This window comes from Montipora foliosa, chromosome 3 (genome assembly GCF_036669935.1).
Source record: "Montipora foliosa isolate CH-2021 chromosome 3, ASM3666993v2, whole genome shotgun sequence".
Lineage (NCBI taxonomy): Eukaryota > Metazoa > Cnidaria > Anthozoa > Scleractinia > Acroporidae > Montipora > Montipora foliosa.
This window is the reverse complement of record NC_090871.1, coordinates 10,663,166-10,690,665: the sequence shown is the minus strand read 5'-3', so window position 1 is coordinate 10,690,665 and position 27,500 is coordinate 10,663,166. Positions and strand designations below refer to the sequence as shown.

General features: G+C 39.2%; 1 protein-coding gene across 2 annotated transcripts in view; it reads left to right on the top strand.

The window, feature by feature from the left end:
* The window catches only part of LOC137996729 (guanine nucleotide exchange protein smcr8a-like), a 46,261-nt gene that overhangs the window by 9,073 nt on the left and 9,688 nt on the right, over positions 1-27,500 (top strand). For both annotated transcript variants that reach the window (XM_068842287.1, XM_068842288.1), the window contains 22 exons: positions 113-185; positions 465-547; positions 959-1,004; positions 1,665-1,761; positions 3,815-3,858; positions 4,377-4,469; positions 5,184-5,343; positions 7,046-7,092; positions 8,494-8,546; positions 11,062-11,128; positions 12,324-12,381; positions 12,689-12,755; positions 14,807-14,885; positions 15,509-15,612; positions 19,365-19,922; positions 21,036-21,100; positions 22,730-22,838; positions 23,943-23,996; positions 24,143-24,202; positions 24,279-24,339; positions 24,597-24,653; positions 25,829-25,873. In XM_068842287.1, the coding sequence (XP_068698388.1) occupies positions 113-185; positions 465-547; positions 959-1,004; positions 1,665-1,761; positions 3,815-3,858; positions 4,377-4,469; positions 5,184-5,343; positions 7,046-7,092; positions 8,494-8,546; positions 11,062-11,128; positions 12,324-12,381; positions 12,689-12,755; positions 14,807-14,885; positions 15,509-15,612; positions 19,365-19,922; positions 21,036-21,100; positions 22,730-22,838; positions 23,943-23,996; positions 24,143-24,202; positions 24,279-24,339; positions 24,597-24,653; positions 25,829-25,873 (2,080 nt within the window). The remainder of the gene's footprint in view (positions 1-112; positions 186-464; positions 548-958; positions 1,005-1,664; positions 1,762-3,814; positions 3,859-4,376; positions 4,470-5,183; positions 5,344-7,045; positions 7,093-8,493; positions 8,547-11,061; positions 11,129-12,323; positions 12,382-12,688; positions 12,756-14,806; positions 14,886-15,508; positions 15,613-19,364; positions 19,923-21,035; positions 21,101-22,729; positions 22,839-23,942; positions 23,997-24,142; positions 24,203-24,278; positions 24,340-24,596; positions 24,654-25,828; positions 25,874-27,500) is intronic.

Sequence of the window (27,500 nt, the reverse complement as noted above, 5' to 3'; positions counted from 1 at the left end):
TGGGTAATAAATTGACAGCATGTACATATTCAGTTACTATTTTTTACCTTTGCCTAAAACTGAACTATTATGTTGTAATAAAATGTAATCATCCATCTTGTTTAACTTGCAGGGGTGCTAATTTCTCTCTTGTTGAAGATACGCAGTTGCTTTTATCACAGAAAAAAGATGGTATTTACGCTTATGTAAGTTCACAGATTGGGTTGGTCATTAGTGCACAAGACTTATGTCAAGGAAGTATTGAGCAATTTGGTCAGATATCGATTGTGACTGTCACAGTAGTTTTTTTCTCTGACTCTATAAACACCAAATCAATAATAATGAAAATTAGTACTTCAGGAAGTGTTGCTGGGTCTGCCAGTTGCAAAAAAATTCCAGAGCAGTGTCTTATAGAAATGCAGTATTCTCCCAGTGCCAAATTGAGTGTGTTTCTTAGATCTTTTGTTAAATGTAACCTTTCACAGGTTCACCATTTTACACTTTATGACATCCATGCACGTGGCTTTGTGAGACCTTTTTGTATGTGCTACATTTCTAGATGTAAAAGGTATGGAAATACTTTTCCTCATTTTTCATGTTTATGAAAAAGCATATGCATACCCATCCGTAGTCACATTTGGCTCAAAAGTCATCCAAAGTTAATTGCACATGGACTTCATCTTAAAAATGTTGCCCTAAGTTTTTATTACCGGTAGTTTGCGCTTTGTTTCCTTGGATTATTCTATGCAAATTATTCACCATTTTTTCCTGGCATCACCTTTCCAAAGTCGTTTGTTAAGTTCAGCCAACAAAAGGAAGCTTTGAGGCAGTGGATGGTACCATGAAATTATGCAGAGCAAGACTTAATTGTGTTATGCTTTAGATTGATTTTTTTTCGATGAGGGTACAACACTATAATTATTATTTTAATTTATTTTTTATTTTTCTTTTTTTCTTGTCTACATGCATATACGCGCAGAAAAATGTTTGCCTTTCTTGATCATCTAATGGATGAGTTTACCAAGGTATTTAAAAGTGACCAAGTCAGGATTGGGTTGGCAGGGTAGTGAGAAAATCGCCTTTACATATTTTATTGGTGTCCTTGGTTCAATTTCCAGACTTGATGCCATTATGTTTGGGTTGCATTTGTTGGCCCTCTACTATGCACTGAGAGGTTTTCACCAGTCACTCTGGTTTTACCCTCACAACGAATACTTTGATTTCATTTAATTTGCTTTAACTTGATTTTAGTACAGTCTCCCCAATTAGTGGAGGTGGCTTGGTGCAGTGGTTAGGGCATTGGATTTGCATGCAGTTGCCCTGGGTTCAAATCCTATTCTAACCTCTGGTTTGGATTTGTTTCCGGTTGTCCTGGACTCAACTCTACCTACTAGAACTGCCTCCTGCTAGGTGAGGTTCTTAATTAATCATGTTGCTGATAAGTTGGAAATATTAAGATTAATAAAAAGTGAGGTGCCTGTAAACTAGCGTGATAGCTAAGTGCACCTCCACTATAAACAGAGCATTTAAATTTTAAATTTTTTACCTTTATATTTTATTATTATTATTATTATTATTATTATTATTATTATTATTATTATTATTATTATATTATTATTATTAAAGGTACAGTAGACTGACCAATTTGGCATACGGTGTATTTATTATAAATATCCTCTTTTCAGGTTTCAAGGTTGTTTAGGCATGGCAACCGAATAACATTTTTGCAAGATCTTGAGCAGCGGTTAGCTGAAGTCCTGGCTCTGAGGGACTCTAGTTCATGTAAGTGAAAAGGTTTCACACTATAAGTGAATGCATTTTAATAATTATTAGTCAAAGGGCACAGATTTTAGCAACAGAGCAAGCTGAAATTGTATAGTTGGATTAGGAATCAAAGCATAAGTGCCCATTGTAAATTAGCCTGCATAGCTAGCAGGATATTTTATCGCGGGTTAATGTCACTGTTCCTTGGTATCAACATAGTTAGCTTTTAACGCATAATGTAAGGCGCAATAGAACGAGACAACAGACGTATTGGCGTTTTTTGAGGGGAACACTGCCTTGCGACTGGTTAGCCTATGCGACTTCCGGATTGCGTGATATAGAAACAACCTCACTTATCTCCCCAGCACTACGAGCTGATTGGTAAAGAGCACGTGCTGGATCGGACAAGAGTATTGGTAGGGAGCAATGTACAAAGGCAAACGAGCCAACAAGCTTGGGGGAAGTCGCTGCGCAGACTTAACCGCACCTCGCAGGAGTGACCCAATTTTAATGAAGGCAGGGCGATAAACCCAACCCATCTCCAAAGGGAGGGAGGGAGGGGAAAAAACTTTAACAAATGCCAACAGCTAGTTGGTTTACTATAGAAGACAAAACTGCCAAGTGAACCTTGGACGGCTAACTGAGGCTTTTATAGCTAGACTCTGTCTATTAAAGTAGCCAGTTGTACAGCTTCTTCTATGAGCAGGTAGGTATTACACGTGCTCTTTAACAGTTATGAATGAGGCCTTAACAGATTTGGCCAATGCAAGTGTGCGTTATAAACTGATATCTAGGAACAAAGTCACTATGTCCTCATTTTATTTACAACAAAACCATTGATTTTATGACCTTGAACGACCGACTACAAAGAACACGAAGATAACTAACGCGACATGAATAGCCCCTTTTAGTATGGTCACGTTCCATTAACCGCATTTTACTGATGGGGCAGTAAAATCTCATATTATTTAAACACGCACAAGAGCAACTGGCTTTTAAGTGGCAAAGCAGCTTTTTTGAATCACAACTAGTCTACATGCCAGGCGTGGCCCACTCGGGGCCAAAACAAAACCAAGCAACTATCATACTTGTAGTGCTTGAATAATCCTGCAAGAAAATATCCTGCTAGCTATGTAGGCTAATTGTAAAGTTGCGCTGAAAAAGATTTTGATAGATCCCTGGTTGCACATTCTCTTGAATTTCTCTTTTAAGTATCCCTCTTTGCAACAGACATACCATAGCTCTGGATCGAGTCTGTCTAGGAACAAAATTGGAGGTAACCTGTTGCTGATGGAAATAATTAATATAAAAAAATTATGTTGTCTAAACCTACATTTACATCAAGTAGGTTAACCTCTTGTTTCACAAGGGCATTTGTGTCCTCATCACGACTGACTGGTTCCTGCTCAACCAGAAGAAATGTCTTTTTCTTTTGCGTTTAACTTAACCTACAATGGCTGCTCTGATTTGAGTTCACTGTTTTTAAACTGAAGAGCTTTAACAGTCTTCTCAAGTGTCTCCACTCTAGCCTGCACCTTGTCAAACCCACGATCTCTGAAGTTCAACAATTTATTAAATAACTCTCAATATTAAATGGTTTGCAGCCATAATAATTACCAACACTCCACATAAATAATTAAGGGCCAACAACATGAAAGATAAGATTATAAAAAAATTGAACGCTAAATAAATTCAAAAAACATGTCCATCTTGCTCGCAGTGTCATCGCTGTTTCAACTGGCTACAGAGAAACCAAGAGACTCTTGGAACTACAGAATCTTGCAATCCCAGAATTCTAAGAGAATGCCTCAAAATGTCTGCTTTTCCAGACTTCGGGAGATGTTTTCTTGACCAGCTGCTTTTCTATTCTTGGTTTTTCAAAGACTCTGTTAGCCCCCCTGGTGTAAGATTGCCTTAATAAATTATTACCTAATGACAAGATGGCAGGAGGATGCCAACAATGTTTTGAAAATCATCCTGGCATTTATTTAAGAGTTGGCTAGAAGCTTTTAGCTTTGTTTCGTTTGTATTTTGTGCTACAGATTCCATGCGATATATTGTTGTATTTCAGTTCGAAACATCACCAGGGAAGGACTTGTTTGCCAGAAATGGATGGTAAATTATCACTTCTATAATTATTGTGATGCTCAACATGTTAATTTATTGTAACCTGTTTAATAGCTAATTAATAGCACCAGTGGAGGAGCATCCAAACTAGTAATGAGAATTTCTAATCATAGATTTGGCTTTTGTTGGGTGCACTGAGATTGTTTCCAACTATCGCAAGTCATCTTTGACAAATACAATTCTCGATTCACGTCGCATTTCTGATCACTTTGCTTTACAGGATTCTGAGAATGCCATGTTTTGATAGTGTCACTTGCAGCAGAATGGCAGGACACTTATCACTTGAACTTAGTTTAATGGCATTGCTCCCAAAAGTCTTTTGTGTACATGTCACTCAGTGGAAGAGCATCTAAACTTGCATTGCATTGCATGGTTGCACTATGGCTAGAAGCACTCTGATTTTTCAAATATTCTTAAGTCACCTCTAAGGAATACATCTCTTCATCTTAAGTTGATAACTGGAAGCATAGTAATTTTATTTTTATTAAATGTCTTCGTTTTGATAGGAAATGGAAAAATCTAGGAGTAATGTAAAGGAAGAACATGAGCGTATTTTGAAGGAGACCAAAAAATTAATAGAAGTTCTTAAACCTCATATGGTGAGTTTAATGGTTGTCAGTCAATAACATTCAGGAATATAATAAATTATTATGTAATCCATACTTTACACAATAAAGCCATCAAGTCTTCATATTCTGTACCTTATTTACATGGTAAGGCCTACTCTATAATAAGTACAGCAGTATTTTTAAAAATGTTTAAGTTTATTTAGTATTGAAACATTTAAAACAGAGTCAATTTTGTGAAATAATCAAATACTTTAGGTAATTAATTTATGAACTCAATTTGGCAAGACAACAGCATAATCATTTGAAAGTGTAATTCAACCTGCAGTCACGGCAAATTTGTAAATTGTTGTGAACACCGTGAAAGGGCTGTAGAAGAGTCAAAATAAGTCCTTTATTTTGTTTGGAATGGTGAAACTGCCACAAGGCTATTAGAGTGTACTGTAACATTAGAGCAGAGCACATACAAAGCAATGTTCACCCATGCGTGCTCCTAAGCCTTTTGCCCACCTATCCCCTATTAAAAAAATAATAAGGGGCTAATCAAAGTTCTGATCCTTTTTTGTGGACTCTGTTTGGTGCAACTGTTAATAATTGAGTAAAATGAATGACAGCATCATTTTGGGACAAAATATTCGCTAAAGTCGCTAGTTCAGACTTAAGTTTAAGACAGGTACATGTACTTCTGGTAATGTCCTTTTCCTTCATCCATGTATCAGTATGCCTTTTTGCTTTGTCCTTCAACAGCAAGACTCAAGAATAGTGCAGCAGTTCAAGAGACTGGAAAGCATGACTGAAAGTAGAACTCGCAGCCTTACTGATGCATGCGACCCTGATCTTTTAAGGCAAAGAAACAGTGATCACATGTTGTCTTACCTTGTTAAGCAACAGCCTGTTTTAAGGAAAGGTAGTATTTTGACACATTGATAATTTTTCATTATTTCCTGAATTGTGAGCAATGACTGCACTCGTTAGACTTTAAGATAAACCTTTTTGGTGGATTTTCTCCAAAATGGTGTAAGGTACTTATGAAAGCTGCAAAACAGGAGTACCCGGTAATTCTTTCTTGTGAATTAATTTACTTTGCACCCAAATGTCAGATGATTACCCCTCAATGGTCAATATACTTGTCTAAAATCAATCAATCAATCAATCAATCAATCAATCATTTATTTTAACACGTTACGTCAAGGAGCTATAAAACTCGTTCAAAATACGAACGTGTATAAATAAAATCTATAATAATTACAGCCATATAATACAATTCAATTCTAAAGACAACAAAAAGCCACATACTAAAAACGTGACTTGGAAAACTCTAAAACTCGTTCTAAAAGCAGTTAAAAGCTACGATTGTACACTATAAGACGCGTTCTAAAAAACTGCAATCCTGCAATTTACTTTTAAATTACTAGAATCACTTGAAAGACGCATATGAGAAGGCAAACTGTTCCATAACTTAGTTAATGAATAAGTGACAGAATTCTTCTTAAATTTACAATTAAATTTAGGTAATTCCAAATTCAAGCCCTCGCCTCTTAGCCTATACGGTGTATTCCTGTATTTAAAAAGGTTAGCAATATATGTAGGACCCGTACCATTTAGACATTTAAAAAGAAGTATTAATGCCTGATGTAAGCGCCTACAATATAAAGATGTCATGCTAGCCGCAGTGAGCAGTTCGTCGTATGACATTGACTTGTTGTGCCCAATTAATGTTCTCAAAATATAACAGTTGCCATCTTCGAGACGGTTGCGTTGACCCGTACCTATGCCTACAAACAAAGGACGACAGTATTCGAGATGAGGTAATATAAATGCTTTATAAAGTTTTATCATTGCATCATGAGGAAGAAAACACCTTATTCTTCTCAGAGCAGAAGCCTTGGCATAGGCTTTCTTTAGTTGATCTGACATGTGTTCTTTAAACCAACAAGTTCATCACGTCAACCTGACACTTACGCTTTAGGCTCTACATTCTTTCTAACACTCTGTAACTCACTCAAATATGTATTTCTTGTCACTTAATCATATTTAATTATGCAAGTTTCGCCTAGTTGTTATATAAGTCCTAACGGTTTTTCAAATATTTTGTAACTGACGATGATGTTTGTAACATCGAAACATGTCTTCGAAATTAAAACATGTCATAACTTTCTTAAAGATATGTGTTCTTTATAGGATAAGTCCTTGTCTAAAGTTACTCCAAGAATCTTAATAGATCGGAGAAATTCTACTTGAACATTATTAAGAAATAAAGAATAATGATAGGCACAGGGTCCGACAGATAATGCTTGAGTCTTAGCACAGTTCACTGTTAAATAGTTGGACTCAAACCACAACGAAAATTTAAAATAGCAAATAATAAATCAGTGATACTATACCTCAAAGCATTAAACCCAGGCAAAATGTTTTATTCATTGTACATGCAATTCACTAGCTTTTAATCATGACAAAATTTTTGATGTGGACTAAACTTTTGTAATTTTATACAGTTTGCAACTTACAGGCTTAATTGCTGGTTCTGTGAAGACAGTGAGAATTTTTTCTATAAAGTAGTGCTAATTATTACCTAGTAATACATCCAAAATAAAATATTTTTATTGCAGCCTTTTCACTACCAGATATGAAAAGTCTATTGGCTGGACAAAAAGAAGTAAGCTTGACTTTGTGTTTCTAATACAAGTTGTTGGAACTACCAGTATGTGTAAGGAATACATGTGTATCCTGGAAAGTTAAGTTTTTTTCTGTCCTCAACTTTCTGACCCAAAAGATCCAAATCAACAATGCCATAGAAAATCCCAAGCTTACTTTGTTGAAACATTTTCCTTATTATTCCAATCCACTCATGCTCAACACACAAACTTAGACCAAGCTTTCCTGGAATTAAACTGTAGGGAATGATGTTCAAATTGAAAAGGGATAAAAGCACAAATTTGTGAAAATCACCACATGCTCTAGTTTTTCAGGGAAGTTAAAGGGACTGTGTCATGGCAGTTTTGTATAAATTTTACCAGTTACTCGCCCCTACTCACTGTGCAACATTAACCCAGAAATTATCTTTAATTAAACAACACAACTCAAAGGTACATGACAAACAAATGTCTGACATACATAATTACTTTGACATACATAATTTAAGTTACAACCAAAAGTGATAAACTTTGAAAAACTGTAATGGGCTGAACAGTTTTCAAAACCCCAATTGCAATCCATTTTGATCTTCTTCAATTTTGCCCATCCCTGCCTCTTTTTGTATTTGCTTCTTTATTCAAGCCTTCCTTTAATGTTTTACATACTAGTTATCTTTAAGTTTCACTTGATTTGATTGCCAGTTCCCAGTCACTGAATTTGGTGAAATTTCGTGGCACAGCCCCTTTAAAACTTTGGACATTTCATGTTTCAGATTTTGCTGAGAATGATAAAAGAGGAAATAATGAGGATATTAGAAAGTGTGCTTTTCTAGCTCTGCAAATGACCATTCCACTTTATGACGCATTTACTTAATCCATTGACTCCCGGGAGTGAGATGTAACAGATTTTACTCTGTCTAACGCCAGACAATTTTACTTGTCAACTTGGGCCGGTGTCCTTGGGCACCTCACTTGGAGGAGTCAGTGGGTGAACCCCAGGGGTTCACCCATTGACTCCCAGGGGTTGACTCCCAGGGGTTCCCCTTTGACAAGTAAAATAAAGTTTAAAGTAAAGTCTGTCCTTTTTAGGCCAGGTTGGGCATCTAGGTTTGTAATTGATGTGATGAGATGGCCACGTAGGTGTGCAAAACAATAGAAAATGGCCCCACAAGTTGAGCATAATAATATCTAGAGTCAAATCCCCAAAAGACATTTTACTGCAGCATTATTCTGTACACCAACGTGGCCGCTGTGATGTCAGATGCAAACCATCAGTTGGAAAACCCTCACCATACCAGTAAAAGGTCTATAATGACACACTTGCACCACAAAAGTTCTATTGACATGCATGTACCACACACCAGGAACAACTATATAATTTAGTAATAGATTTATATTTCTCATGATGTTCTCCTCCTTTTTAGGTTAGATCCAGGTCATTCTTACCCTTGTACCTAAATAATGTTAAACAATTAAGGTATGATAAAATTATTTTATCTTGACTATCATTAGTAACACTGCTGTAATATATACAATAATTTATCGCCGGTTTTCACTGGCACACCATCATCAAGACCATGCAACGAATAAAGTCAAGAATCAAAGAGACAAAAGAAGATGAAGATTTAAACAGTATTGCAAAGATTTAGGTCTCTGCGATGTTTCATGCAGGAGATATTCAAAGAAATATTTTACTCAAATTTATAAGGCTTTATATGGAGACGCCATGTTTTTGTCCCTCTGAGGGCACAAATATGGCGGCCGGAAACTGACAAAAATGTATGTCATCGGGTTTTGCTATAAAAAGCCTGTAGTCGTCTTCTGAGGGCTCATAAACCTCTTCATGAGTACTTATTCTCATACAAGGACTGTTCAGATTGTAAAATCTCAGCATATAAGTCGCTTTTTTAAACCTACGTGACAGAATTCTCGGCCGCCATTTTAATATAATTTGTGTCACACAAAAGCTTAGAAATTCAACCCTGCTTTATCAAAGACGAAAAACTCTATCAAACTGAAGATTTGTAAGAAGATAAGTCTTCAGCTGTTCTAATGACTAACTAAACTAAAATCTCAAAAGGATTGATAATTCCTTATTTTTGAATTTTGATGACGTCATGTGAAAACCAAGAATAAGGAAGAGATTTCTGTGGTTACTTACAGTATAATGGCGTGCTGCAGGGTAACATCTGAAGTGTATAAGGAACCAGAGCACATCCACTGAACTGTGGCCTTTCAGTTAGCAGGGCCCTTATGAATTATTAATCAGTTTGTGTTTTTTCAAGGTCTAGTATGACCAAAAACTGTTTAAATATCCATGGTACTTGGTAAATATACATGATATTGTTTAAATATCCATGGTACTTAACCCAGTTCAGGACTTGCAAATCTTTTAAAAATTCCAAGGGACAGTGTGTTCCAAAGGGAAAATATTGAGAACAATAGTGTACGAGAAATGGAAGGGATTTATAGCGTATCTTGTTGAATAATTATAAAAATGAGAAATCACTCATTAAGTCGGGACAATATACGTAGTCTTACACGAATTACTTACCCAATAAATGAATGGCCAACAGGAAAAAAGTATTGATTTGTGTCTGTTCATGGAATTAATTTCTGTTGGGTGGGGTTAATACTGTAGGGGTAACCAACTGGTTGCAGGCAAACAACCACAGCTATACCAGTATTGGCAGTGCATCCAAGATAACCCATCAAAGCTATATATAACAATTTAACAGAATCTAAAGATTATGGAGGTTTTTGAAGACTTTCAAAGGATTTTTTATGTAACAGAGCACAAAGTAATAACTTTAATTTTATTGTAATTTTAAATGTATTAGTGTATTTATCTGTTAATTATCTTTAACTGTAAAAATATTAATAATGTAATTTAACAGAGAAGAACCACCCCATGGATCTGTTGAATAAACCATTATTATTATTATGCAGTATGTAGTACGTAAGTATGCTTACAAATATAAGTAGAAAAAGGCACTATTGTGTAACAATCCCTACTGTTAAACCTATTTACAAACCAATCGGTAATAACTAACGAACCAACATTTGAGAAAGGAACAAGAGTTTATATTCCTTAATAACTCGTCGAAACCTTGAATGACCTTGCTATGTTTAGGGTGCACGATATTAAACAAAACCTGGTTCCCTCTATCCAAACCTAAAAACTTCCTAACTTTCTCCGCCGTCTCCATAGAGTAGCCTCCTAGTACATCAACTATCACATTAAACTGTGTGATAGTGTGGCCGGGGAACTGTTGGCGCATCTCCCATCTCAACGGCGCATACTTGTCAGTTTTCTCCTGTTCCTTCTGTTCTCTGTTGGAAACCCAAGGGCAGCTCATCTCAATAAGGATCACCTTCTTCTCCTTTCTGTCCACAATTCTCGCATCAATTCTGTTAGCCCTGACTTCTGTATTTTCAGCAAATACTGGGACATCCCAGTACGCGCACGCTCGGTCATTCTTGTACTCGGGTTTAGGTGAGACTGGAGAGTACCAAGGGGGGATACACTGGATAAGATCTTATTATTATTATTATTATTATTATTATTATTATTATTATTATTATTATTACCAGGGCTATTATTTTTATTACTACTATTTGGTAGACTTGCAGGAAGCAGGATTGCTGTAGTGGTGAATTGATTTCACCTGCCTTCCTCTAATGTGGATGGGAATCAAGTCCTGGTTGTTAGAGGGTTTTCTGGTTTTCTTCCGTCACCAAACACCAGAATAAGTGAGGGTGAAGTTGGGCAGTACACTAAGGTTTAAATATACATGTTACTTGTGAAATAGGGTTTTTGTCTTCCTCTCAAAATGTAGATGAATTTGGTTTAGTTTTGATTATCAGAGTCACAGCAGCACACCCAAGGCAAGTAATACAAGAGGATTACTTGTCCCCCTCCTGCCCTTTTGCCCACCCGTTCATGCCAACACCTTATTCAGTTCACTAAACATTACTTTCTTGTGTCTCAGACATCTTCATGAACTGTGTGAGTGGGGTGCAAAGGAAGGACTCAAAAGATTGCAAACCATATTGAAGGTACAAGGCCGTGGCCAGTAACTCCACTTACTGAGAAATTTTACTAACAGCTACCGGGAAAAAAAATCTCAAGAAAGTAATCTGTGGCAGTGTATAACCTGTCTGCTAATTCAATTGTCATTTTTTGTTCCACCAAGCCTTTAACTGGGATAAAGTTTACGGCTGCATAACGAAAAAAACGTTGTGCTTGTGGGGCCACATGTGTAATTATAACCAACATCCCAACTATGAAAGGACAGCTGTTGGTTAATTTATAGTGAAAAGTTTGGTTGAGTTTTATTCCAGAGTTCTTAAGACAAATCTGATTGATAGTTCAAGCAGGATTTGAACCTGCAGTGTCAGCCCTTACCACTCTTTGACCACCAAACATCTCAGCCTTTTAAGCTAGACCACTCATTGGTTGGCTCATTTTGTTGAAAAATCAGACAACCTTTCAAGAGGTCATGGGTTCGAATCGCGGCTGGACCAACATGCAGGCTCTTAAAATAACTGAGGAGAAAGTGCTGCCTTTGTAATGACACCTGCAAAAGGTTTAACTTTGATGCCTTCTTAGAAAACGAGTATAAACCGTAGGCCCTGTCTTACGACTCTTTAGTAACATGGGACATTAAAGAACGCACACACAGTTTGCGAAGAGTAGGGGATGATATTCTTAGTGCTGTGGCTATCCTTTATGTGGTTTATTACTAACGTGGGTGGACTAGCTTAAACAGTTAACTTGTTCCCTTCTAGTCCTTCCAACTGCACAATTATAACTAATTACAGTGCACAATGGATTAAATCAAATTAACATCTCAAGGGTGCATTATCTTAAGTCAGCAGTATTCTGCTCATTCCTCTTCCAGTTTAGGATAACTAAAAAACTGGAATAAGGTTCCCAAAAGAATATGTTTCCTGAAAGTGGAATGGAATTTGTGGAGGTTACAGTACCCTAGAACCACCGCTGGGAATAGTTGGGTTGAAATTTGTTTGCAGCCAATTGCTATTCCACATTTCTATTGGAAGCCAAAAATAATCCCACAATAGCTTGCATGCTGGGTGTTCTTTATTTCATTCAAAATGCTATTTTGTTGATTCCAATAGGGCCAAAAGAACAGCTAAATCGTTATATATCATGTGTATTCACACTCCAGCATAGACCCAAAGAGAATGTGCCCTTAATATCTGCATTTTCTTTAATTTCTGTGCTTTGTAGCACTATAGCAGAGAAACATCTGCGCTGTTAATAGAGCAGACCGAGACGAGCCATCTTGGTAAGTAAGAAAAAAGTTAGATTTTTTCACTTTTGATAGCTCTCAGTATATTTCTAGCTATGTTTATTCCACTCCAGTTTTTCCAACATTTTCTGGTCTTTCTATATTATATAAAACTATCTTTTTTTTTCTTCATTCATATGCTATTGTTTTGGGTTCTTTTTTATTCATACGTTGTCTTCTTATATAAACCGATTATACAGGATTGGTTGTCATTAATGTTCTTGTTTTTACCCTTTGGTTTGTTTTTTTTTTTTTCATCCTTTCATCTAAATGAATTTTATTTTTGTCATTCCTTTTGTCCCAGAGCGTTTACCGTCTCTTTTGACTGTTGGACGAAGTGTCGTTTGTAATTTTCTTCGCAAGATAGATATGTGAGTTAAATTCTTGTAGCTTTCATCAGGAATGTGTGGGTTTACAATTGACAATAGGGACTTTAAGATATACGCCAGCTACGACGACGAAATCGTCACCTCAAAATATAACTTTGCACTATCGTAAATCTTTCGCAATTATTCCATCTTCATCACGTGGTACAATGTAGGCGAAGTATCCTGAAAGTAAATTGGTATAAGCTGTTTCAGAGTGAAAATAGAGAATGACACGTTCCAGTTTTTATGTTCGCGCCGTCGTCCAAATCTCACATTAGGGAGCTTAAGATCTACGACGACGACGTCAACGACAACACCGCAAAACAGTGATATCATTGGTTAAAAGAGCATAAATAATCGTGCTGCACTTGCGGCACGGATTATTGCTCATATTTTTGCGGTTCTCTGCATGACGACGACGTGAAATCACCAAATTTTAGGTTTTGACGACAACGTGAGCATGCAACAGAGAATCTTTCATTCTCTGAAATCTGAAATCGCTCGTACCAATTTATTTTTAGGATACTTCGCCCATATTGTAGGACGTGAACGAGATGGAATAATCGCGAAAGACTTATAATAGAGCAAAGTTATATTTTGAGGTGACGCTTTCGTTGACGTCGCCGTCGTAGATCTTAGGGTCCCTATTTAGTGATTCCCACTTCGTTGTTTTGCAGAGAACTGCAAAAATATGTGTTTTAAATGCGTGCCGCACGTGCAGAAGGATCGTTAAGCACGCTGCGTTTCTGAGACGCGGATGCTGCAACAGGGAGAGAAAATTTCGCATGTCAGGACAGTAGTGTCTCTCACTGAGAGTTTTAAACTAATCATCTATACTTACATTGCAGCAATATAAAAACAAGTTAAAAGGGTAAACAGCTCACTTCCGGTCGCCGTGCGCATCTCAAAAACGTCGGGTGCTTAAGCTCATTAGGGAGCTTAAGCAACGACAACGGCGACGGCAACGAGAACGTCATCTCAAAATATAAATTTCCGTTATTTTTATCGCTTCGTGACTATTTCAACGTTTTTAATATGACAAGGGTGTGGTAATTCCTCAAAGATGACACCAGTCGGAACGGCACTCCATTTTAGGAGAGAAAATGAAAATTTATCCTCAAGTGCTGACGTTCTTCATAAAACCAAAAACTTGGCTATTTCACGTTGTTGTTTTGCTGACGACGGCAACGAAATGGACAAAAGTGAAAAACGCACGTGCAGGGCGTGCAAAGCTATTGTTTTTACCCACTAAATATGCAAATTCGTGACGTTCTCGCTGCCGTCGCCGTTGTCGTTTCTTTAGCTCCCTATTATTGATCCTCTTTTAATCAATGATGTTATTGTATTGTGGCTTTGGCGTTGCTTTAGCCATTGTTGCTTAAACTCCCTTGTATATACATTACGGACCACAACTGTTCTAACCCGTTCTGGCTTGTAATTAACTTTAGAATACGTAAAGGCTACAGGCAAATCTCGATGAAATAAATAAAAATGGGATATCCCTGAATTTAAAACGTTTCCTCTCTTAAAGTGCACCTAAACCCAAATATTTTTAGTGTACAATATTGATCTCTCCACGGAAAGCAAACTTGTTTGACGATTCTTACCTCAAATTACGCTTTTTTATCTGTCGGGCAATAAGCACAAAGGTATCAAAACTAGCAGTAATTTGGACCCACGACCGTGATGTGACAGGCATGGGTCTACTCTCGATTTTACGTCACAAACTGCTTTGCAATGCAAAATTTCTTTGAAAAACAGGAATGCAAAGCAGTTTGTGACGTAAAATCGAGAATAGACCCATGGCTCTCGCCTCACGGTCGTGGGTCCAAATTACTGCTAGTTCTGCCAAGTTTACGTGGCTTGCACGGCACAGAAAAAGCGAAATTGTGCGTAACAATGCTGGCATATGTTTGCTTTGGATGGGGAGATTTACATTAGGAACAAAAAATATTTGTGTTTAGGTGCACTTTAAAAACAAACGCATAGTTTCAAGTGGGTGAACTGTAAAGTTCTTGCAAAAGTGAATTATTTCTTTGTGACCTCTTGGATAGGAAGTGTGTTAACAACCCGTGGACCAAAGAAACTCCCCTTGACCAGCAATACCAAGGTTCTGTCACCAGGTGTTCATCGGTACGTAAACCTCTGGCAACGTTTCTGGTTCTCAATTACCTTTACCTTGACGTTTCCTGAATGAAGTCATTTGGTGTTTTTTCTTGCCAAAAAAATTTGAATGTTCTCTGGTATTAGTTCATGAAAGCACATTCACTACCTTACAAGGAATGTTTCCTTTCTTTGAAATCATTGAGTGGGCTCTTTGACATTTCACATGATTAGCATTAAATTATTAATAATTTTGATATAATTAGCATAATAAGCAAGGGTTTTAGGGCCAGGCCTAAGGTTTACAGCCCGTTTTTAAGTAGATTAGAATATGTAACCCTTAGTAGATGTATTTACAATAGAAACACTTTCTCTTTTGATGTTAAAAGACTCCAGTTTAGGTCCGGCCGAAGTTGAACTCACGAACGCGGATGTGGTGGTCATATTCTCGTTCCAGTAGACCCCCGCAGTGCTGTATCCTCTTAAGCTATAAAAATCTTGTGAAATAGGGGCCATGTATTGTAAACTATATGCAGGCATAAAAGGCCTTAGATATTCTATTCTCTATTTGCTTTCTAGTGCGATAATCTCCACCCCTTCATATTTACTTAATATACACAGCCTCATTCTGTTGGTGCCTTTTCTTGTTTCAGAATGGTAGCTTGTACAGTTTGGAATCATTCCAGTCTTGTGTTGAGGATGAGGTGGTTGGTTCAGCGATGTCAAGTGATGGAATTCTTTCCCCATTTGCTCCTTCGTAAGTATTGAACAGGAGATTTCCCCTACTTTTGTCACTGTTAAAATACACTTGTCCTTATTTTATTCCAAAACGTGTACTAGTTATCCAAGGCTGAATTTACATGGTGTAGATAACGTCCAAATTAAAAAGGAAAATGGAGGTCTTCTCCTTCCCCAGAAACCTCGTATTTTTGGTAAGAAGCAAGAGCACTGTCTTGCTCTTACGCCCTTGCTTTTAGTTCAAATCCATTCCTGTCGAGACTTACGCAGATTCTTTGATCGTAGCCAAATTTTTCTAGTCATCGGGATTTCAGGTGTCACGTGTCTTTATTATAACTAATACAAACATACACTGCACATAAATAAAAAGATACCACTTACTATCATAGGGGCATTTTAGGGCCAACAACACTTAACAGAAAAACAACAACAAACACAGCCTGTTCCAGGCTCCCAGATAGTCGGGAAAACGAATACAACTGCGTGGGGCCTCGACCCGAGCACCCACTCATTTTTCGCACGCATTTTTTTCTCTTTCCCTACCATCTGGGAGCCTGGAACAGGCAACAACAAACAACTTTGGCTATCTTCAAGTTGAACCAGGGTCTACCAGGATCAAAATCAACTAGTGCTCAGAACGGGTCTTAGCTAGGTTTAGCGAATTTTAGACACTTTTCCACTGGGTTTGACTTTAGAGTGATCGTTTTGAATATGGCCGCACGAAAACCTGGATCGAAGTCAAACGAAAACGCGAGGGGGGAGGGGCCGATCCTCACTCCTTCTCCCCGCCCCATCCCCCTTTGCTTGCTTCTCGCGTGGCCCTTTACATTTAAAATCATTCGAAAGCCAACTCTGGTGGAAAAAGGCTTCTAAAGACTCACCAAACAGCCTGCTAAGCAGGCTAAACGGGTCTTGAACCTGGGACCTCCAATCTCAAGGCAAGCACCCTGGCCACTAAGCCACATTGCCTCCACACTAATGATGTTGCCATGAAAATTTTTATTGTAATCTAGTTGGATTCAAGAAAATTGGAAAAGACCTTTTTGACAAGGATTCTGTTAAGGACGGTGCCTACTACTATTATTGCGCAATATACGTTCTGCGCATCTTGAGATACTCTGATTTCCTATCGGTGATGCTTACTAATACAGGGATATTTTTGCGCGGTTCAAAACTATCCGGAGAAAGTAGATCTTAGTAAGTACTCTTGGTATCCAAAAAGAAAATTGGGGGTAACCATGCATTTTTGAGAGATAATTAAGCTTCAATTTGAGAAAGAACGCCATACATTGCTTTGTATTTTAAAGCTTTTTACAAATATCATTCATGAGTTATCTTTGAAAAATGTGTGGTAACCCCCAATTTTCTTTTTGGATTTCAATACCACTTGTTTAAAAGATCTACCTGCATAATCACACACCGGGGCAAAAATATCTTTAATTAGTAGGCACCGTCCTTAACAAAAAATTTTGAAATTCCCTTTAAAATATTTATGGTTCTTTAACCTGGTGTATTTTTTCAAGTACTTTTTTTGACATAACCCAAAACTTAATTTTGTGGATGGTCAATTCCAAATGAAATATGAGATAATTCGTCTTTTGGACAGGCAAACAGAAGATATTGTAAAGTTACTTAATGAAATCACCCTTCGCCTTAAATTTCCAGCTTCTTCATTCTTCTACGCATATATAAGCAACATTGTGCAGCAATTTCTTATTTTTGGGCTATAGTAGTTTTTTTTATATACTAAAACACTGGAAAGTGTCGAACGCGCTCTCTGATTGGCTACTCCGGCAAACTCCGAATGCCCTTTGCTATTCACCTCCGAGAAATTCGCGCGGGATTTGCGCCCGAAAATATTGTAATCTATTATATTTACGATGATTATAAAAGAAAAATTAAAACTAAAGCAATATATGCAAATCTATAGAAACAATCATCTGTTATTACTAAGTACGTCTTAAGTGACCTTTGAAAACTCGAAATGGTGTTAGACTTCCGAATTTCATAGGGTATTAAGTTCCATTCTCTTGGTGCATGAACAGCAAATGCTCTGTTTCAATAGGTCTTGGTAGATGATCTAGACTGCATTAAAAGTTCATTACTAACAGACCTCAATTATCTAGTATGAGGACGATAATGTAGTTTCTGAGCTAAGTAGCTAGGCGATGTCCCATTCAGTGATTTCTACACTAAAAGCAGAATCGTGAAAATAATACGGTATTGAATCGGCAGCCAGTGAAGCTCGCACAAAACAGGTATGATATGCTGAAACCTACTCATTTGCAGCACAACTCTAGCCGCCGTGTATCGTACATACTGCAATCTTTGTAGCTGATGTTTAGGCAGGCCATATAATAATACATTACAATAATCTAGTGTTTCGATGTGGCAAATGGGTGAACAACAACTGCTGCTAATTCTTTCGTGAGATACTTCCTAATTCTAGATAAATGATGACATATGCTAGACACGTGTGCATGAAAAGGCATGTGCTCATCAAAGATAACACGAAGACTCCTAGCCGACTGAGAGTCAGCCACGCTCTCATCACCAACACATAAGGACTGAAAGGATGGAGAGGGACGATACTTTGAGTGGATGAGCATGACCTCCGTCTTGTCGTGGTTTAGCCTCAATTCATTAAAATCCATCCAACGACAAATAGCAGAAATGCAGTTCTCGACCCTCGGTTTAGTAGCGAACAGTTGCTAATTATTAAATTTTCGACCTCGGATGTTGCGTTTCTATCTGCTCTTTAGCTTCAATTCATTAAAATCCATCCAACGACAAATAGCAGAAATGCAGTTCTCGACCCTCGGTTTAGTAGCGAACAGTTGCTAATTATTAAATTTTTCGACCTCGGATGTTGCGATTCTAGCTGCTTTCTGAATGGTTCACTTAGTCTCGGTTATCAGCTCATATACCTTATGACTTAATATGGAAACTGATCGCGTCAAGTTTTGCCAAGGTGGGAGGTGATTGGCCTTAATTTCCAAGTGTCCAAGCGTTCAGAATCTAATGAAACTTTAATAGAACAATTATTCCATTCGCTCTGGTTGGATATGACGCTGGTTATGGCCAACTCGGCCCTACGCGCTTCGTTGGCTGTTTATCATCTGATATCCAACAAGGGCGGATCTAGGATTTTGGCTAGGGGGGTGTACATGGAAATGCACAGGAAGCCGAATCTTTATATGGTAGACCATGCATAATACAAGCATTTAAGAGGGTTAGGGCTGTAGTATCATAAATCTGTAAATGATGAGGCAAATAAAAACTGAATGCAGTTTTTGTGCTTTTAATATCCTCTAGTAGCTTAATTCGCTTTGCCGTTTTTTAGCTAACAACGGACCGCTGCCTGTTATTTAGGTTTTTTATTTCGTTTGTAAATTCTAGAATTTTTTAACTAAAACGTTTTTTTTTTTGGTAACCGAGGAAGGGGGGGGGGGGGGTGCACGTGCACCCAGTGCACTTCCCCTAGATCCGCCCTTGTCCAACGTGCGCTCATGGAATAGTTCTTAAATAAACATTGTTAAAAAAAAAAGGAAAGGAAAGGAAAGGAAAGGAAAGGAAAGGAAAGGAAAGGAACGAAACTTTATTTATTATGAGTAAGTGTCTAGTCGTTCTAGCGCTGGAGCACTAATTGGGGACACTGTAAACTGAAATTAACAATTAATGCAGAACAAGTCAAATGTTGGTTTTTGAGGAGAGGGGAAACCGAAGTACCCGGAGAGAAACATCTGTTCCTTTTCTCTTTATTTGCTTTAGATCTTTATTCCACATGGATCTTCAAGGCACCGAATCATCCAGTTACGGTAGCTCGGTTGACTCCAAAGTAGATAACGGTGATGTTATGTCCATTCATTCAGACGTGTCGCTTCCTGCAAGAGGGGAAAGGCTGTCGTTAGAGGAATACGCCCTCGTGGACGAAGATATTTTCTCCGAGTACAGTGGTGCTCGCTTTAGGAGACAGAGAAGTGAAATTTTGGAGCCAAATATCGGCTTGCAACAAAGCTACACATCTGGGATTAGTCGAAGTTTGGGGAGCATTAGTGCGCCAACTTCGAACTACAGCGTTCCAAGATATTCCAAGCATTTTAAGAAAACAGACGAACGAAATATAAGAAGATCAAATCCGGTGGCTTTTGCAAAACGCGAAAAGACGACGAAGAGCATCGGTGAAGAATTATCTCCGAGAAATGCTGGAAATAAGAACAATTTGTCTGTTAGGAATACAACCAAGAGATCAAAAAATGACGGAAGTTTTGGAAGTACCGTAAGCAGCGATGACAAGCCACATCGACAAAGCCTACCGTCCAACTTTAGGTTAGAATATAATAACAACAATTAATTTATTCAGGATCCCCTAACTAGGAGCGAACAACCCCCATGCTAAACCTACAGTGTATGTCACGGCATTTTTACAGACTGATCTATTTTTAGACTACCTCTTCCGCAAAAAGAAAAACTTATAATAGGTTCCGGTTCGGTGACGCTATGACGTCAAGTTGGTTTCATGTGGTTGGTCATCGTGCTTCTGAGGAAGTTTCATTCGCGGGAAATTCAATCTAAAAATAAATCGGCCTGTGAAAACGCCGTGACAGGAGTATAGGGCCGTTGTTCTCCCTTAGTCATGGGCTCATGCCTTATTTTATTCTCTTGCTTGTTCAGCTTAACGTAAGTGCTCTACTAATTTCGAAACAGTGCCTAAAACTAAACCAGATCCAGTTTAAAAAATGTTGATTTTGGTTTTGAAGGAAAACGCAGAGTAACTTACAAAAACCTTTGGGAGTAGAGTAGGGCACCAACAAACTCAGGCCACATGACGAGTCCGGGAATTGAGCCTGGGATACATTGTTCGAAGGACAGTGCTCTCGCCAGTATTCCAACCTTACGTCATGTAACGCCTTTACAGTTAACCACGCCGTGAATCAGGGGTGCGTGCTTCCCCCCACGCTCTTTTCGCTCTTATATCTCGCGTCTGTGGTGGACACCATGAAGGTCTACATCAGCACTAGAACCGATGGATGACTGTTCAACCAAGCCCGTCTACGTACCTTCACCAAAACCAGAGAGATGTGCATCAGGGAGTTACTCTATGCAGATGACTCAGCTCTCGTGGCCAGCTGCAATGTCGACAACATGGAACACATTGTGGACCGGTTTGCCTTGTGTCCCATAAGCGGGCGTTACCGCGCTGACTCTCTGGACTGGTCACCGTTGACCCTGACGGACAGCTGATGATGATGCTGTAAAGCAGTAGCCATTAACCTTTGATTTATTGCCCTATGAGCCTATTTTAATTTAGTTGGTTCTTAGTGCGGTCTCGCCCTTTATTTAATTATGTTAATTAATTTGGATTTCATGCAGAACGCACGGTGCATTATAATTTGCATTTTGCCTGATATGTTTGATGTCAATTCCACATATTTCTCACAGACCTGATAGAATAAAACTTCGATGCTTTGCAGAGGAAGTGACACAGCCTTTGGAATCATACACAGGTAACACACGGTAGGGAGGTTTAGCGTTTAAGGAGGTGTTTATATGATACCGGGGCGACTTTTGCACCGGCTCGAGTTCCCTCCGGTTCCCTCTCTTAGCTCTTTATTTGTTTTCATGATATCACCGAAAAAGTCATGCTGGGGCGATTCACACCGGAGCGAAAATTTCGTTCCGGCGCGAAATCTCGCTACGGTGTCATGTAAACGAGGAACTACCACTCGTTCCGGTGTGAAATCGGCCTCCCGGTGGGCTGGAACGGGTAGCACATACGCACTTTTCCTGATAGACGCCATATTTGCAATTTGGATTCACGCTTTTATTTTATCGATATGTGGTGTCCCTGCAGGTAAACACGATACGAATTCACCTCGTCATCATGTAAACGCGGTATCAAGAAGTCACCCCGGTGTGAAACTCGCGCCGGTGCGAGTTTTCCATGTAAACACCCCTTAAGTGCCTATCACCTCAAAAAACCCTTTCTGCTCAAGAACTCTCTGCACTTGTCTTACAGGAATTCCTTGGTTCGGTAAACTCTCTCCTTGAAAGCCGCTGTTTTAGAGGCTCCTAAAAAGTGGAAAAACTAGTTGTAATATGATCTACGACCTCGCCGGGAACAGGAATGGTTGACGTCACAGACTGCTTTCAGTTGCATTGTGATAATTTTTTGAAAATGACAATGCAAAGTAATTTGCGACGTCAACCTTGGTATCGAACCATTGCACAGCCATGGATCAAACTATGACCACTTTTGCTGTCTTTCAAAGCGAATATAAAAGGGAGTTTTCCATTTAAAAGTTTGTTGAGGTCAGTGATGGGCACTTTTAAGCTAAACGGTAACGGAAGGTCACTGTTTGTCTTAGGGCCGATTTACACAGTACGATTTTTGTCGCATGCGACAACGGCTTACGACAGGCCCACGACATGATTTGCGATTGTTGTGTACGTCAGAAAAAATGTCGTAGCATTTTAAAACATGTTTTAAAACGCTGCGACTATCGTAAGTCATGTCGTAGGCCTGTCGTGAGCTTGTCGCAAGCGACAAAAATCGTACCGTGTAAATCGGCCCTTAGAGGGATGAAAATCTATTCTTCCTCCCTTGTCTAGGTAAAAGGCGAGATGAGTTGAAATTAATACTTAACAATTAGACCCGTAGCCCTTGAGGGCGAAGGGTCTAATTGTTTTAGTATCACCCAACTAGTTGGACAGAAAAGGCAATGATAAAGTTAGCGAATGCAAGTTGAAGAAATCTCTATTTGGCCGGATTGAAACGAAAGAAAGCGTCACGCTTTTCGATACTCGAGGACTATTACTAATAGTCATCTAGTAGCGTAGCTAATCAAAATGCAGGATTTGCATTAGTCCACTAGTTGGGTGATACTAAAAAGAATTAGTCATTACGTTGCATGTTAAGAAGTCATTCGAGACCTGTTGGCAACTGTTCGGGTTAATCGTGTTGTAGTATTCGGGAGCAAACAAGTTGAAAGCAAACAAGCTGCTTTGAAGTTTTGGCAAAAAGTAAATATCAGCCAGACATTGGCCGTGAGAGAATTTGACCCCAAATTTTTTAATTCAATCACTGTTTAGCGTTCATTCTTTCGGTTGTAAGTGGATTTTTTTGTTATCTTTAGGCTCCAACGTGCTGTTTTTGCGTAAAAACATGAGTTTGGGTGTCCATTTACTTTATGCTCTTCTGTGTGGCAGACCAGTTGTTGTTCTGGCTGAACCCTCTAATGAAAGGTTTGTAACTGTCAAAGCATGCCAGCCTTGGGATTTCCGAGAAAATCAATAAATGGGCCATTTCTTGCAAGGCGTATCATTTGGTGGCGAAATTAAAGCCGGAGAAGCCTGAAATTGTTTGTGTCCATTGCAGACCCCTCAATACTCATAAAGCGGGAGTGGCGTTTCTTGTTTTCATTTGCCAAGGAGATCCATGACTTGGACGTTGGGAATTTTTGTCGCCATTATTCTTGTATGATTTTATCTACTCCTCCATCGGTTTGTTTAAACTTGGGAAGGTTAAGTGTAAGTAAAAGATCATTTTTGCATTCTCTCAGTCACGAACGAAGCGCATGAGTTCCGACGACTGGCACTTTGAGCTCTTGGGGTCATTCAAATCATATTCAAAATAAACTCTAAAAACACAGTTGCCAAGAGATTTTTCTGCGTGCTGGCCGGGATGGCTTGAAGCTTGTAGACAATACACAGCGTTATGAACCCTACTGGCGACCAATTTGGTATTCACACCGACCGCGTGGTGGAATACTTAAAACAAGTCCAGCCATTGGTCAGGGGGAGGGTGAGGAGGAGATTTGAGCCCGGAGCATGCGCACGCAAATTTGGTGAGCGAGCCTGCAGCGGACCACGTCGCAGCTTCCAAGACACTGAGACACTGACTTTCTTTAAGAATCAGAATTTCTGATAGAATTGTACCGGATTCTTCATAACGTGGACAACTTTGCCAGATTTTGGGGGAGTTGTTACATTCATTATTCCCAAAACCAGAGTAGGATCAAACCATTCTTAACACTGAAGGGGTGTAAGACTAGGCCCGGGTTTGATAGTCCTTATCCGATAGAGCTTCAAATTCTAACCATTCTCGGATGAAATTACAGAGTCAACACTTTCTCCTGTTCTCCTGTGTTGGTCCTGATTCGAACTCGTGACCTTCCGCATTGTACTTTAATACTCAATCATGCAAATGAGCCATCCCGGCGTGTGGAAGCCATGGCGATTCTACAGACAAACGAGCTTTACATGGCTTCCCAAGGATGTACCGAGCACATACATGTCTTCCGTGAAACTTTGAAAAGCATTAACTGTTTGATTGTGTTGGACTTTCAGAGATTTACGATTACTCATATCAGCTCTGTGGATGTTTGTACCAGAAAATACAAAGTATGTTTCTTGATATTAAAATTCCTTTATTCTCAGCTATGTGTTTGTGTTCACAAATAACATAGTACTTTATCTATACCTATTTAATTATGTAAAATTCCACGTTTAGAGTGCGTAGTTTTGAAGTAAATGCATTTTTTTTTTAGTTTCGGAAAAGCCATAGTTCCTTGGAGGACCAAGCCTTTGCAGATTGCCGACCTTGCATGGTAAGTCAATGTGGAGTAGGTCATTAATGGCTTTTTTTAAATTAGCGCTCTAATGAAGCGATGTTATTCTCGAAAGGTTGAAGCTCGTTGGCCTTGCAAAGAACAAACACATGAACATGGTTCCCAAATCTGTCAAGGTAAAGATCCTAATTTCCATGAGTTGTTTTTGTAGTCCAGTGTGATTGGGAGTTAAAGGGCCCATGTTAGATTTCACTTGGGCTCCCAAGTCAGAAATATGCACACAAATGTTGAAAGTGAGGTGAGCGTAGGGCAGACATTGGTGTCTAATTAACGACATTTTTAGATTTGGGCGAAACCGAGTTTCTTTTCCAGTAAACAGTGTAATCCATAAAATATCAACTCTCAAATTCTGATCCTCTCTATTTTGTTTTAGAGATACGTCTCTGTTCTGAATTTTGAAACGGACCTCATTGAAACACCACCATACAAGGTAAGGCGCCATGTGCATCACACCAGACAATTATTTTTAGGTTTAGGGAATTTTTTGCGCAACCTCGCTGTTGGAGATCTTAAAGTCTCTATTCTCAAGTTAGTGCAAAGTTTTATTGTGAAGTGGAGTTTTCGTTGTTGTAGCGTCCGCCTTTGCTTTGACTCCTTTGACTGTGTGGAGCAAAGTTTCTGGTCAAACAGCGCGGTGGCAGAGCCAGATCTTGACCTGAGCTCGGCCGCCTTGTGACTGAGGTATCGAGGCCACTATCGGTATGGTACAGACCAGGCCTCGGTTGTTCAAAAGGTGGATAACGCTATCCACCGGACAAATCACTGTTCAGCGAATAAACACCAGCAAAACCAAGTGAGTTATCCATTGCATAGCACTATCCACTCTTCGAAAAACTGGGGCCCAGGCCACAGTTGTTCAAAGGCATTATCCAACAGTTTCAAGCTGTGCAAAGATATATTTGTATTTGCGCACGTAACCGTGAATACATGTATGCACACTCCAAGCACATCTCAGTAAAGGCGTGTACAAAAAGTTTGGCCGACGTTTAAGGTGAAGTACATTTCATACTCTGGATAGTGACTTATCCACCGCATAAAGTTACAACTTGAGCCTGGTTTACCCTTACTGACCTTTGGTTTTATAAATGCAGGCCCCTTCTGGATAATTTGGATGCATTCTCGTTGCGTCCTTATCTTAGTGTATTGATGGTTTACATCTGACGCCACGCCGGCCATGTTATTGTACAAAACAATGCAAAACTTGTGGTGAGCCATTTTTTATTGTTTTGTACACCAACATGGCTGTCTCATCACGTGGATGCAAACCGAGAATTGATATTGGAGAGATTAAGGATCGTGTTTTCGTGTTACGGCAAACGGCAGACCGGAGACTGCTCCTTGTCAAAAAAGCATGATCTCGTCCTAACTCTTTCTTTTGAGAAGTTGCTCGATATCTGTCACTAACAAGCAAGAAATGAGCAACAACCAAACAAGTCAGTTCTTAGACTTTTGGCAAATCGCAAATAGTTCATCCTGGCATTTGCCGTTTATCGTAGACGCGATGCTAAATCTCAATATTCATGATGTTCGAAGCGTTTTTCGAACCGGTCAAGCTTTTTGTGTCTATTCTCTCCTTCTGATCAGTTTTTTTTTGCTTCCCCTCAGGGCCATTACCTACGTTCCTTTTGTAATTTTTCCAACCAATGGCCGGTAAGTTTCATATTAGAGAGCTCTAGCAATGACAACAGCGATGGCAACGAGAACGTCACAAATTTGCATATTTGGTGAGCAAAAGCAATTGCTTTGCACGCTCTGCACGTGCATCTTTTCATTTTTGTCTATTTCTTTGCCTTCGTCAGCAAAACAACAACGTGAAATGACCAAATTCAAGATTTTAGGGAGAACGTGACCGCTTGAAGATAAATTTTTATTTTCACCCCTAAAGTGAACGCCGTTCATACTGGTTTCTTTCTTGAAGGTTTTCCACGCCTTTGTTACGTTAAAATGCTTGGAATAGTTGCTATGTGATTACGATAATGCGAATTCACATTTAACGACGACGTTTTCGTTTCCATCGCCGTCGTCGTTGCTAAAGCTCCCTCTTGGTGATGCTGGTGGAAGGTCACGAAGTGTCCCTTTCATTTTACCTTTCGAATAGACATCAACTGTGACCCTAACCGTAACCTACCGACAATTAACAATTATTGGACGAGGTTAAGCAAAATATCGTAATTTGTCAGTGGCGAGCAGATCAATTATTTGCCAAGTCTGTTGTTGCTTTTAGGTAACGCGTGTGCGTAACTCATTAGTTGTGGTTACATTAGCCCTTTTACCCATAGGTAAATGGCGTTTGCCCACGGGCACTGACGTTTTTGTGTGTCACCGCTTTCCCTTGACCGAAACTGCCCTAGGGTTATTTCCATGGATACATCAAAAAGAAGAAACGAACTTCCCATGACAGTTCCTGAACTGAACAGTACGGTTTACCTGCTCCCTGAGGTGGCTTGGCCATTCATAAAGCAGAACGTACCTAATACACAAAGATCCCTAATTATATTAATTATACCCTATCATTTTGCTCTGAGGGAAGTCAGTCTTTTTCTGTGTAACCGCAGCCCCAAAGGTAACGTGAAACCCAAGCTGAACCAAACCCCAGCTGTTTAACCTCCGGAAGGCCCCAAACCCAAGGTGTATGTAACCACTACTATTATATGGCAATCCTGGCAACAAGTGGATGAATTTCTAAGTTAATTAGGGACGTTAAGCAAGGACAGCGTCGACGAGGACGTGAGCGCGACAAAAAAACCCGGATATAATAAAACGATAGCTCTGTACTCCGTGCACTCCCTGCACGTGCGTTTTTTGCCTTTTGATACATTTCTTTGTAGGCTGCAAAACAGTTGGTTTTAATTTTTATTTCTCGAAGACGCGAATTCTCGCGCGCTTTGCGCACGAACCTAACATGCCCGTATGGCTTCTCTCCTCAGCCTCACTCTTCGTTTTCACCCTCGCTCCAGACCTTTCGCTTGACGAGACGCATTTGACCAACGCAAATACACCGCTCTTTTGCAGTCTAATATGGAAGCTATCTGCTTACAAGAACTGTTTTTGTTATTCAAATACCTCAACCACAGGAACAAAATTCCCTTTGTTTCGACAGCCAATGAGGCTCTGGTCGGCCAGAAATGACAACGGGTGACGTCAACGATTTCTTAGCCATTTCCTTGCCGTTGTCCGTAAAGCAGGGACGTGAAATAATTCTTCATTTCTCTCTCAGACCGGCTACCAATTCCTAAACAGTTGGCACACATTTTACACGAGGAACGTTTTGTAATAA